Source organism: Microcaecilia unicolor, chromosome 3 (assembly GCF_901765095.1).
Source record: "Microcaecilia unicolor chromosome 3, aMicUni1.1, whole genome shotgun sequence".
Classification (NCBI taxonomy): Eukaryota; Metazoa; Chordata; class Amphibia; order Gymnophiona; family Siphonopidae; genus Microcaecilia; species Microcaecilia unicolor.
Window position 1 is genome coordinate 401,851,536 of NC_044033.1, and position 13,563 is coordinate 401,865,098.

The 13,563-nt window shown below is 41.7% G+C and overlaps 1 protein-coding gene across 3 annotated transcripts in view; it reads left to right on the forward strand.

Annotated features, from left to right (window-relative positions):
- Positions 1-13,563, forward strand: part of LOC115467064 (cytochrome P450 2K1-like) — an 85,889-nt gene that overhangs the window by 55,892 nt on the left and 16,434 nt on the right. For all 3 annotated transcript variants that reach the window (XM_030198742.1, XM_030198740.1, XM_030198741.1), the window contains exon 6: positions 7,473-7,614. In XM_030198742.1, coding sequence (XP_030054602.1) covers positions 7,473-7,614 — 142 coding nt within the window. The remainder of the gene's footprint in view (positions 1-7,472; positions 7,615-13,563) is intronic.

Below are 13,563 nucleotides of genomic sequence, written 5' to 3' on the forward strand. Positions count from 1 at the left end.
AATGCAACATTTGTTAGGTATAACTGGTATGCCCAACAGCTCAAAAGCCATAGAGATCTAAAATTAGATTGCTTCAATACAACTAAGACTTCTGCAACCAAATTACTCATTTAAGCTACGACTAACATAGAGTGATGGCAGATAAAGACCTGAATGGTCCATCCAGTCTGCCCAACAGTCACATTCATTATCACTTCATGAACATGAGATTATATACTTGATCATGGTCTTTCTTTGGTGTTTCTGGATCATAGACCGTAGAAGTCCACACAGCTTTGTCCATAGAAATCTGCTCGGCTTTGACCCAACTAATTTTGGGTCAGCATTGCTACTGTAGTGTAATAGCTCCATATAGGCAGCACTCATAATGTAGGCTTGAAGTAAGAAAGAGAACTCCATCATTGTTAGTGTTGGTCACATCATTCTTTTGGTTCAGTCAATCTTTGTTGGTGGTTGCATTTTGTGCATCCATTGAAATGACTTTGCATCTTGAAGAAGCAACAGAAAATGCAATGGATATAAAGAAGTCATCAGTGAGAGAAATGAAAGAGGTGAATGGCTCTGGGACTTTGCAAAGCAAAACAGTCTGTGTGTGGCAAACACCAAGTTTCAGAGTACAGAAAAGTATAAGTGGACACAGAAATTACCAGATGGCCAGAGAGAGAACATGATTGGCTTGATTCTGGTTGTAAAGAATTTTACCAAGATGGTAACACAATGCTACAGCTTTCCAAGTATGAGCATTGCATCTGATCAACAATTAGTGCTATGCAACATTAAGATGCAGTTGAACAGAAAAAAGTAGATGAATCATGTGAGAGCTATGATATCTGACAGGATCAAATCACAAGAGAAAAAGAAAGTGATGAGGAATTTGTTGAAGAGAGCGTGGAAATGGAAGACAACCCAGGGATGCAATTCCATAACTGGATGCCACAATGTGGGTTTTAGAATATTAGCATAAGTCAGCATTGGCATGCCTACATTTAAGTACAAATTTATGTCATGTCAATGGCAGGCATAAGTGACTGTGTCTAAGTATGGCAAGCTAAGCATGCAATCTGTAACATCTGTAAATTGGACATGTAAGATGAAGACACACCCATGCCTCTCCCATGCTTTGTCCATATGTACACCCCCTTTGCATTTATGCACTGATGCCCAGATGGTCTAAAACCCCGCACTGTTCCGTACAGTGCTCTAAAAATAGCGCTGGAACAGCATGAGACTTTACCACTCTTATGATCAGAGATAATAGCATGCAAATTTATTTGCACTGTTATCTCTGATCATAGGGTAAAGTGCAGGTGGACTGTGCCTGAGCATGTGCTCAGGCACAATCCTCCCACACTTGTTTGATAGGTCTGGGCTGTCAAAAGTCCAGATCTGTCAAACACAGGGGCTGGAGGCCTCCAGTCCTCCCAACCCCCCCAACACATGTTCAGGGGGGCTGGACATCCGGTGGGTCTCCAGCCCCCCCCCAACTCCCCTAGCATCCCCCCCCAAAGCCCTGGTAGCCCAGTGGGCTGCAAATCAAGCCCCCCAACCTGGTCTAGCAGCCTTCTTCCCTGTCTCCCGTACCTTTGTTAGAGGATGGAGATATACTCCCTCCTCTTCCAGCAGTGCCACCTTGAAAATGGTGACGCCCAGCCCTGCCCAGTGCATCCTGGCTAACTTGAGGACATTTCAGAGGCAGATTTGGCACTTATGTGGTTAAGTTCTGATATTCAACCCTTAACTGCATAAGATAACTGCTTAAATTGGGTTGTATAAATAGCAGTCCTTTCTTTTAGTGGTTCAGCTTATGTGGTTAAGAGCTAAATATTGCACGTAACCCATACTGGCCAATAATCAAAGTGATTTAGCTGGTCGCTGACCAATTAAATTGCTTGGTTGGAGCAAGCTGCTAATTTTCAGTGGCACATAATCAGCTAAGTGCTGCTGAAATTTGTGGTTAGCACCAAACTCAAAGTCGGCTATGTTGGGGGCATTCCAAGGGCAGAGTTAGCACTTGGCTTCTTAAGTGCTGATATTTAGCCCATAAGTGGCCACGTTTGGTGCATGGGACAGCATAAAAGTCTGACCTATCTTTATGTGCTAACCGATGGATGTTTAAGAGCTGAATATTGACTTAAAAAGTGGCTACATGTTAACCGACTCAAAAATAACCATATATTCAAAGCGAAGCCTAGACAGAGCACGACTTCGAATATATGATAATAACTGTCAGCAGTTAGCAAAATGCTTACTGCCACCAGCTGAATATCAGGCCCATAAGCTTTAGCAGACAACCCAAACTGATTATTTAATGCCAGTGCCTGGACATGGTCCAGTATTGAATATCCAGGAATACAGCCAGCGGTAGATATAATAACGCTGACTGCTGCTGGCTGAATATCAGCTGGTGAGATGTTGAATGTATTTGAAATGAAGTGTAACAGGAGAATAAGAATAAATTGGAGGGATATGGTGAGCAAAAGCGAGATCTGAGAGGATTTGAGCAAAATTTGAGTAACATTTGTTGACAAGATCAAAGCAAGGAAATGTCATTTTTGGATACATCTGTAGGATGGAATATGACAGGTTGATAAAAACAGTAATGCTTGGAGGAGCTGAAGGAGTGAGGAACAGAGGAAGACTGAAAAGAAAATGACTGGATAATATCAGGGATCAGACTGGGCTGCATATCCAAAGTACAGTACACATGCATGGCTCAGGACAGGAAAGGACCTTGGGCAAGAAAGATGGGCCCCACCACTGTCTCCAATGGTCTATAAGGTTTAAGGGGTGCAGAATGGCTGATGACCGGGTAACTAGCACTTAACCAGCTATCCTCCAATATTCAGTGAGTGATAACTGGCTATCCCCCACTGAATATCCTCAGCTAGCAGCTAACAGATATCCAGTTATATCACCTGATATAACCGACTATCTGTAGTAGCTATATTTGGCCGTGTGAAAACATGGGATATCTTTGCCATTTAAACAAAACCGGCTAAGTCGAATACCAACTCAGAGGGTTATCTTTAAACCACCCAAAAATAAACTGGATATTCAATGCTGGAAATAGCCTGGCATTGAATATCTGGGCTCAGCACCGACCGCAGGAGTTAGCCAGTTTAATTCCCGCAGTCTGAATATCGGCCCTATTAAATATAGTGTAGCCCATAACTATTCTCAGTTTTAGAATAGCAACATTTCTTTGATTTTTGTCAGTCAAGATTTCATAAATTCTAATGTACTGAAATAGATTCCATAGTGGTCTTTTTTTCTCAAAACCTTTGATACCATGTATCATGCCATTTTGGAGGAGCATTGACAGGTCCTTTTTATCAAAGACAGTATGCTGAATTTGCTCTCTTTCTTGAGAAGAGGTTTTTCTCAGAAATAATAAAGGCTTTACATCCTCTTGGGAAGTAAGATTTAGATATTTAGAGTTCTTATTTTATATCTGCATCCTGCCTATGATGAAACTAATTAAAAGTTCTGACCTTTAACATCAAATTTATACCAATGAACTATTATATCTTCTCATGAGGAATCTATATATAAGGTCAACACTGGTTTAAAACGAGTTTCATGTTGGTTGGAGACAAACACATTGAAAGTTTATTATCCTTAAAATCTAGCGTGTTACTGGAAGTTTGGAGGGTGGCCAGTATACTGACAGTTTTTAAAAGGGGTTTCAGAGGTGATCTGGAATTCATTGACAGAGAATGTGATAAAAGCAGCTAGCATTGCAGGGTTTAAAAAAGGTTTGAATAATTTCCTAAAAGAAAAGTCCATAAGCCATTATTAAGATGGAGTTGGGGAAAATCCACGGCTTATGCTGCTTATTCTAGAAATAAAATTTATTTTTCTGTTTTGGGATCTTGCCATTTACTTGTGACCTGGATTGTCCACTGTTGGAAACAGGATATTGGGCTTGATGGACCTTCAGGCTATCCCAGTATGGCAATGCTTATGTTCTTATGAAAGTTAATTCATAAATAAAAACAAAAGTCATACGAATTAAAAAGTCTTTTCTTACTTTTTCTGTCTTTCGTTAGTATAGAATATCATATTCCAGCATTCATTAAAGAGAAACTTGCTGAGCTATATAGAGATGAATGATAGTAGGTTAATATCCCTTCTTTAGAATTTCTTGGGACTATTTTTGTCCTGATACTGGATGCCTCAGGTGTGGCTTCTTAATGACTAGGAGGGCAAGAGACCTCCAGAGTCTACTGCAAAAGGCTAGAGTTCTTAAAGGGATTTTACAAGTCTTAATATGTCAAAGCAGGGGTTAAACATTTATTTATTTATTTATTTATTTATTTATTTATGTATTTATACCCCACATTATCCCCACAGACTTGCAGGCTCAATGTGGCTTACATAAACCGGAGAGAGAACTCCGGGTGATATCAGATACAAATGAGAACAGTAGAGTAGAAGGGCAAGAAAGAAAAGATACTTTACATATAACAGTACAAAAGAATAGGACTAAACAGGTTCCATGTATGCTAGCTGGCAGAGGCGATAGTCCTATATTGTTCCCGGAGAAAATGCTTTGGTTAATAGATGCGTTTTTAGTGCCTTGCAAAAGGTAAGGTAGTCTCTCTGAGTGGTGATGATGTCTCTAGGAAGTGCATTCCATAGTTGCACACTGATAAAGGGAAAGCTTGACGCCTGAATAGATCTGTGCTTACAGCCTTTCCAGCTGGGATAGTGCAAGGTGAGATATAATCTTGAGGACGGGTCAGCATTTCTGGCTGGCAAGTCAATCATATTCAGCATGTAACTGGGGACATCCCTGTTGACGATTTTGTGAACCATGGTGCAAACCTTGAATTCAATGCGCTCCTTGATCGGAAGCCAGTGAAGTTTAGCAAGAAGAGGCGTCGCGCTATCGAACCGGGCTTTATTGAAGACAAGTCTCACTGCCGTATTTTGGACAGTCTGTAGTTTTCTCAAGATAAAGCCCTTACACCCTGCTAATGTATCATTGCAGTAGTCCGTGTGATAAAGCACCAATGATTGTACCATATTTCTAAAGAGTGGTCTCGGGAAGAGGTGGTGTACTCGCTTGAGCTTCCACAACATGATGAACATCTTCTTGGCTTGCGCCTTTGCTTGACTTTCAAATGTTAAAAAACGGTCAAATATTACTCCCAACATTTTCAAACTGTCAGAGATAGGAAGGGTTAGACTATTGACCACAAGTGGGAGGGATGAACTTGCGCTGGGAAGTCAAAACAAGGCAGTGTGTTTTGTCTGCATTAAGTTTTAGCTTGAAAGCGTTTGCCCAAGAGTCCATTACTTGCAGGACGTTTTCGATAGACTTAATAATCTCTGGTACTGTAGAATAGAACTGAATATATACTACATCATCGTCGGCATAGATAAACAGATTTAGTCCCAAAGGAGCTGGAGTAAATGTTATGTGTGGTGGCAACAGGGGCAGCTGAGCCCTAGCTCTACCTATTACATGATCTAAATATTTTTTAAAGGTCATTACAAAATCTTTTTTCAAAATTAGACACCACACAGTTTTACTAAAGTATTCTTCCATGCAATGTGCCTTGGATGCTTGCCCAAAACACCTTATGCCTGATGCTCCTGACCTCTTTCTTGATCTCCTTACTTCACACATATCTTTTATGTGTCATATGGTCTTTTTCCTACTAAGAAGGGTTATATTATGTTGACTCGGATTCCAAAAAACCCTCATGCTTCCAGGAGTGATGACGTTAATTATAAACCGGTAGCTTCTATCTCCATTTTGATTAAGATAATGGAGAGGTTGGTGGGGTTGCAGCTCATGGAGCATCTTTCCACCTTCTTCCTTTTACATAGCTCACAGTCAAGGTTCGGACCATGTTATAGCATTGAAATGGTGTTAACAACTCTTATGGCACTGTTCAGAACTGAAGTTTGCTTGGGAAGGATGGTGCTAATGTTGTAATTTGATATGTCAAGTGCATTTGATGTAGTCGACCATGGTATACTGCTTCATCTGCTTGACTAGTTTGGGATCAGTGGTGTTGTCCTTAAATGTTTCCAGGGGTTCCTCAAGGCTCAGTCCTACTGAGTGAAATTGTCAGGTTCTATTTCATCCCCCTGGTCCCGTGATTGTGGTGTGCTTCATGGTTTTCCTTTATCTCCCACATTGTCTATTGTCATTATGGTGCCTTTGGGGAGATTTTTTGAGGATCATGGGTTTCACCCCTTTATTTATGCCAATGATGTTACTTTATATTTTACCTTTTTATACATGACTTGCAAGACATTTTGGAATTGGTCAAATCTGCCTTAAACCTGAAGAAATCTTGGGCATATGTATTTAAATTGAAATTAAATAGGGACAAAACTAAATTCCTGGTCCTCACTAATTCTTTTGACCTTTCCCATTAGATAGTTTCACTATATCCACTGGAGTCTTCAAGATTGTTGGGTGTTATCATTGATCATCATTTAACTCTGTTGTAGCCAAATCCTTTAGTACTCTGGAAGTTAAGGAGGATTTGAACCTTCTTTTCTACTGAGACATTCAGACTCCTGGTTCAGTCACTTGTTTTGTCTCAGTTTGATTATTGTGATGCTACCTATGCTGGTTGTAGGGAACTTTTGTTTAAAAGCTCCAAACTACCCAAAGCACTGCTGCTCAATTTGTCTGTAAAGTGTTACACTTTGAGAGGGCGACACCACTGTTGACAAGGCTGCATTGGCTACCAATTAAAGCAAGGGTCATGTTTAAACTTTGTGTTCTTATTTACCAAATATTATATTGCATGGCCCCTGACTACATTCAGTCTCTCGTTAACCTTCCACCCCATAATGCTCCATTTAGGTCTGGAGACTATTTGCAGCTACACTATCCGAGCTGTAAGCAAGTCATTTACAAATATGTTCTTGAGGCATGATTTGCTTATCAGGGCATGAAAAGCTGGAACTCCTTGTTCAAATCTGTTCGAGGTCAACCTGAACACATGATCTATCGTAAAATGCTAAAGACCTTCCTCTTTAGCAGATTTCTGGGTGTGGTTCCCAAACTTCCTGTCTAGATAACTTAGTTCATTCTTTACCCTAATGATGTTTGGTTTGATTCTTACTCTGTTCTTTTCTTTTGTTGTAGTAATTATGTATTCTCTTTTTAATGTTTTTTTTTTTACCTATACTTTTGGGTTTTGATTGATGTACTGTATTGTTTGCCCCATTGAATCAGGTTGTTGGGAATATGTGGGATATAAATGTTATCATTAAATAAATAAATAATGACCAGATAATCTTCTAAGGGGAGATATTTGGAATGTCTTATACTGTGTTCGCAGTTTGACAAAAGGAGACAAATCTCCAGGGGAGAAATGTCCCCCATATGAAACAGAATGAATGCTTGTCTCATTGTATTATTCTGTGAGATTAAAGTGTTTAATTGTTATTCTTAAAATTATTGGTTTAAATTATTTAAATATTGCTTTTGATATGTATAGGAAAAGAATAATCCTGATAAATATTTTAATGAAGACAATTTAGTGAATCTTGTACAAAACTTGTTTGCTGCTGGAATGGGTACTACTTCAACAACGCTTCGCTGGGGTCTTCTGTTAATGATGAAATATCCAGAGATTCAGGGTAAGACATTGGTATAGATTTACTAAAGCACACTATCGCATTAAGGGCGTCTTTTACTAAAGCTTAGCTCGAGTTACCTGCAGCAGGGCCCTTTTTATTCCTATGGACCCTGCTGCAGTTAACTCGAGCTAAGCTTTAGTAAAAGACTTCCCAACGGCACTAACACTCATTAAAGTCTATTATTTACAACAGGTCTGTGTCACGGTTGTGCCCTTGTTTCATGCTCTCATTCATCTCACCACCTGGTCGTCAGACCTGGTGGCTGCGATGGACTGTTTGTTTGCTGTTTCTCATGTTCCAGAAGTCATGCTGGTCCGGTCTGGATCTTCCAGCTTTCCAGACTGGCTTGGGATTTTTGGAACTTAGAAGCACCCTTACCTGGTGAACTCCCTTGTATGTGGCCTTTATTAAGAACCTGGAAACTTTCAGACTTTGCCTTGGCAACAGAGGTCTTCAGTCCTGTTCTTGTCCTTGTTGGTCTGTTGCAATTCTTACCCTGAATGCTTGCTTTGCCTATTTTTGACCCAGCTTGTGTTACTGGATTATTCTACTGTCTGCTGCCTGCCCAAGACTCTGCGTGTTTTCTGGTTTATTCTACTGTCTGCTGCCTGCCCAAGACTCTGCGTATTTCCCGGTTTGTTCTACTGCTTGCTGCCTGCCCAAGTCCCTGCTTGATCCCTGGTTTACTTTTCATTGCTGCCAGCCTACAGACTCTGTGTGGTCCCTGGTTTCCCTGTTGCTTTGCTGCCCGCCTGTAAGACTCTGCTTGATTCATGGACTATTCTCCTGCTGCTGCTTAGTGCTTCTGTTCCAGTCCAGCTGCTCTAGTCCGGCCTGCGCCTTTCTGTCTGTGGTCTGCCTTGCCTCCTGTTTGGGTGATTTGCCTGCCTCTGCCGCTCCGCAGCAGTGGTCCAAGGGCTCACTAACCCTGAGGTTCTACACGAAACCTGACAGTCTGACTCTGTGCAATAGGATGTTTACTAATAATGCACATTAAAAGCATTAACATGCGCTAACATAGTACCACACTTTAGTAAAGCTAGCCTTTAATGCATTGTAGGACAATCATGGAAATTAGTAGGAACACAAAATATGGCATGTATCCTTCAAAATGTTATTATGTCTGGTTTGAAAAATGTACCTTGGAGCATTGCAATATACAATTTTCACAAGTGACAGAGGTACTTCAAGGAAAACTCAACATTGGTGTTGTTTAAACTGGCCCCTTATTGCTGTTTGTTTGTTTTTTTTTGTTTTTTTTACATGCCTAGCACTCTAAGAAATTGTGAGATACTCTGCCCTTGTTTCTTTATAGGGTGATACCTACTTAAAGGATCAATGGCAAGGATGTGCATGTGGTTTCAAAATTATATAGGTTCCATGTTCAGATGTGATGGTAAGACTAAGAGAAGAGCAGTTTTGGTGGTTGTTTTATTATTGAATGGCCGTGCAACTCTTAAACCTGTTGAATTGTTTAGGATTATATCAGGTGAAAACTGTTGAGGTAGTGAGAGCAGAAGATCACTCTGAACAAGACACAAAAGGGTTCATGTATTCACTATTGAGCAGTGACTGTATTTCCTACTGTTGTTCTCTTTGTACTTCTTCCCTGCTGAGGAACTTTCCTGCTAACACTGACACACACTATCTCTATCTATATAAATAAATCCCACCTTGAACGTTCTGAAGCTCCCTCCAACTGTGGCAGTGAAGCCCTGAACTGCTGTAGCCCTCCTGGTAGGGAAGGCTATTCGGACTACTCACCACCGCCCTCAGCCACGCCCCATCTGCGACCTACGCCACACCCCAACTGGACATAAAAAGCACCCTGAACGTTCTGAACCACACTCTGAGGCTTCAATAGTTCGTATGTTCGAAGCTCTGTAACCACTTTTAAGCACAGTACATCTGTGCACCGCCATGACCTGGACGAGCGTCACAGCTGCAACACACATGGATGAGCGTCACACCAATAGGAATAGAACAAGGGAGGAGCGTCTGAGGCGAAGGCGTCAGTCGGGAGGAGTCATTTTCTACGACTGCACCGTTGCCACGCAATGGAATGCAATCACGCCTCATGCACCTATCAAACAACTCAAAAAGAAGAAGGGAGGGAGAGCCGACACAGGGTGAGCCGCTCTCACATTTCTCCCCGTCAGCGGACTCCGCCCCTTCGTCCTCCTGGAGCCTCTGATTGGTTCTACTCCCTGCCCGTCTCCCCTCCACTCCCCGTCCCCATGGCAGATGCTGCAGGAGGAAGAGGAGGCGAGGTAAAGGATCCCGGTGTCCTCTCAGCTCGGCCCAAAAACAGTTTGCGGCAGCGGAGGGAGCGACAAGGGCCGGGAAGTTACGAGCTGTCTGTCACCTTCCTTCCCGGCGGAGCATGAAGGTTACCATGGACTTTGAGGAGTGCCTGAAGGACTCCCCCCGCTTCAGGTATAACTGCAGACTTCCTCTTCCCCCTCCCCCATGGTGCATCACCCAAGCCCCTACCCCTCCCCCCTCGCCACGCGCGGCCAGCATAGGACGAAGGGAGATCCGGCACAGGGTGAGCCACTCTCACATTTCTCCCTGTCAGCGGACTCAGCCCTTTCGTCCTCCTGGAGCCTCTGATTGGTTCTACTCCCTGCCCGACTCCCCTACACTCCCCGTCCCCATGGCAGATGCTGCAGGAGGAAGAGGAGGCAGGGTAAAGGATCCCGGTGTCCTCTCAGCTCGGCCCAGGAACAGTTTGTGGCAGCGGAGGGAGCGACAAGGGCTGGGGAGTTATGAGCTGTCTGTCACCTTCCTCCCCGGCGCAGCATGAAGGTTACCGTGGACTTTGACGAGTGCCTGAAGGACTCCCCCCGCTTCCTACCGAAATGGGCCTCTCTCTATCTCTTTGTCCTTCTCTCTCACACACAGTCTCACAGACAGACACACACTCTCTCTCTCACACAAACACACACATACTCTGTCTCTCTCTCTCATTCTCTCTCTGACATACACAATCCATTTCTCACACACACATACATTCTGAGGAAAACCTTGCTAGCGCCCGTTTCATTTCTGACAGAAACGGGCTTTTTTCCTAGTATACAATAAAATGCAATTATGTAGTTGGAGGACAAATTTTATATAACCCAGGGTATAAGTCCATAGGTATGTAGAACTTAAATGCCTGTAAGCACATTTTAAATGGCAAAACCTTCATGAGGTTTCTATTTGAAAATGGTAAAACAGTGGAATGGGACACTATTCTTAGCACAGGTGTATCCCTTCTGCTTTGAAGCACGTGGACATTTATGCATAGAAAGTGAAACAAAAATGAAAGAACCAGTGTGCATGTGTGAATAGTACATGCATGCACGCATTCTCAGAAAAGAGTGTGTGGTCTTTCCGAAAGAGTTTGCTCTTTTTGCAAATAGTGTGCAATCTTCAGAATAGTGGAAACTTTTTTCTAATTTTTTTGGACTGTCCACTGCTACTGGGTAAAGCTACTGCAAGTTTGTCAGTGAAATATGTTTCATTGTATAGTATCTGGGAGAATCATATTCCAACAAGTTGTTACCTAGTATGCATTGCAATAGAAATGACTTCTAAATGGAAGTTCAACTGATTCAATGTATCTATGCTGCTACCTTTATAATATTTAATGTATTTAATATGCATTGACTTTAGATTTGAGAGAAGAAGCTATACACAGGCCTATTGACTGGCCAAATAGTGTCTAGTTGAGCCAGGCGGTAGGGCTGGCCATAAGGGCTCACTTTGGGTCACATGTGTACACCATGGCTGGTCAGCACAGGTCATCCTCCAATTATATAGCCACATTTCAGCAGCCATGTAAGAATTCTAGAAGTTTCTCTCATAATAGTATTTGTACCAAGTTCAGATATTTCACCTACCTCAGCCATCCCATCTGACAGTACTGGCTATACACAGTAGATTTCATATTATGGAATGCTGCTATTAGATAGAGTGGAACAGATAGACATGAATTATTTGTTTAGTCTATGTATAAAATCCCCTATCCAAACAGCCATACTTGAGAAATCCTAGCACAGATCATGGGAGGAGCCATATATGCTAGAAAAAATGTAGAAATTCTTTCCTGAGAAAGCCTGAGTCAGGTTCTTGGGAAAGATAGAATGAGCCAGGATACCACGAGCCACAAGGGAGAGAAAACATAGGCTTACTCAGTCAGGAAGGCAAACCCAGTCCCAAGTGCCACACACTAAATGATTAGTGCAGGATTAGCATGTGAACCCTTACCACCTACATAATAATGCGGCAGTAAAGGTTCACATGCTAATGGCCATGCACTAATGGGGAAATTGGCATGTGACCCTTATCAGATAAATAGAAGAGGGTTTTTTTACTGGCAGTGCTGAAAGTGGCCTCAGTGCACAGGAAAGACCAGCATTGGAGCTACCACAGGCCACTTTTTAGCACTAATAATTCTGCCTTTAAATTGGTTGGCATATATAATGAATATTTATTTTCCTAAATTGAAAAATCAAGTTAATTTTCAAAGGGTTTACTGACAAAAACAGTAGAGATATAAATCACATGTATGTATATATTCATTTATGTATTAGGATTTATTTACCTTTGAAGAAATTCATCAAAGGAGGGGGGAACAGCACAAAAAATCTGGACATATGTAATAGACAATTCAAGTAACAGTACATAGAATGGCATAATATGATAGTTACAATATCAGCACAATATGCAATAACATATCTTAATAGAGAGCAGTGGCGTAGCCAGACTGCCAATTTTGGGTGGGCCTGAACCCAAAGTGGGTGGGAACAAAATTTTCTCTCTACCCCCTCCCCCAGCAAAATTTAATCACACTAATCAGATGCATTTGTCACATAGGGGTAAAGTGCTGCTTTTCAGTGCATCAGGTTTCAGAAAATAATTTATTTAATAGCCTAACACCCTTTTCAATGAGCTTTCATAGGCCAAAACCTCCTGCCTCAGGTCAGTATAATGCTGTTATGGTATCCTCTCTTGACCTAAGGAAGTATTGGTCTCTGAAACGTTATTAACACAGATACCATATTACTTGATCGTAAATTAAAAATAAAATTATTTTCTTTACCTTTGTTGTATGACCATTTACTTTTTCTCATTGTGTTGCTCCCAGTCTCTAGATTCTGCTTTCCTTCATTTTCGCTTAACTCTTCTGCGCCATTTGCCATTTTTCTCTCCTTTTTCTTTGCTTTCTTCAATATTTTTCAGCCTCGCTCTCTGTCTAGATTTAATTCATTCTTACTATCCATTCTTTAATTTCCTTCTTTTTCCTTCATCTGCCTATGGCTTTTCATCTTTTTCTCACCCTTATTCTCCAGTCTTTCTCTACTCCCCTTTTCCATCCAGCAGCTCTCCTCTTTCTCTCCCCATCCTTCCAATGTCTCCCCTCTTTCTTTGTGCATCCTTCCATCCAGTGTCTCCTCTTTCTCCCCTACCCTTCCATCCAGTGTCTTCCCTCTTTCTCTCCCCATCCTTCCACCCATCTACCCTCTCTCCTGATCCTTTCATCTAATGTCTCTCTCCCCCTCCTTCTATCCAGTATCTCTCTATCTCTCTACCCTTTTCTGTTCAGTGTCCCTTCTCTCTCCACATCCTTCCAGTCTCTCCCCTTTCTCTCTGCATCCATTCATCCATCTCCCCAATTCAAGTAACAGTGCATAGAATGGCATAATAGGATACTTACAATATCAGCACAATATGCAATAACATATCTTAATAGAGAGCATAGAGTGTGAGTGGAGGTGGAACATATAGACAGATATGATAGAGTAACAGAAGCTAGATAGAAGGGAGACTAACTTAAAGAAACTTGCATATGAAGTCTGGAAGGTACAAGAATATGCTCTCATCAAGGGTAGAAATGGATTTGCAAATGCAACCAGTGTTAGTCTGTGTATCAGGGACATCTGTAAAGATCACAGTATGAAT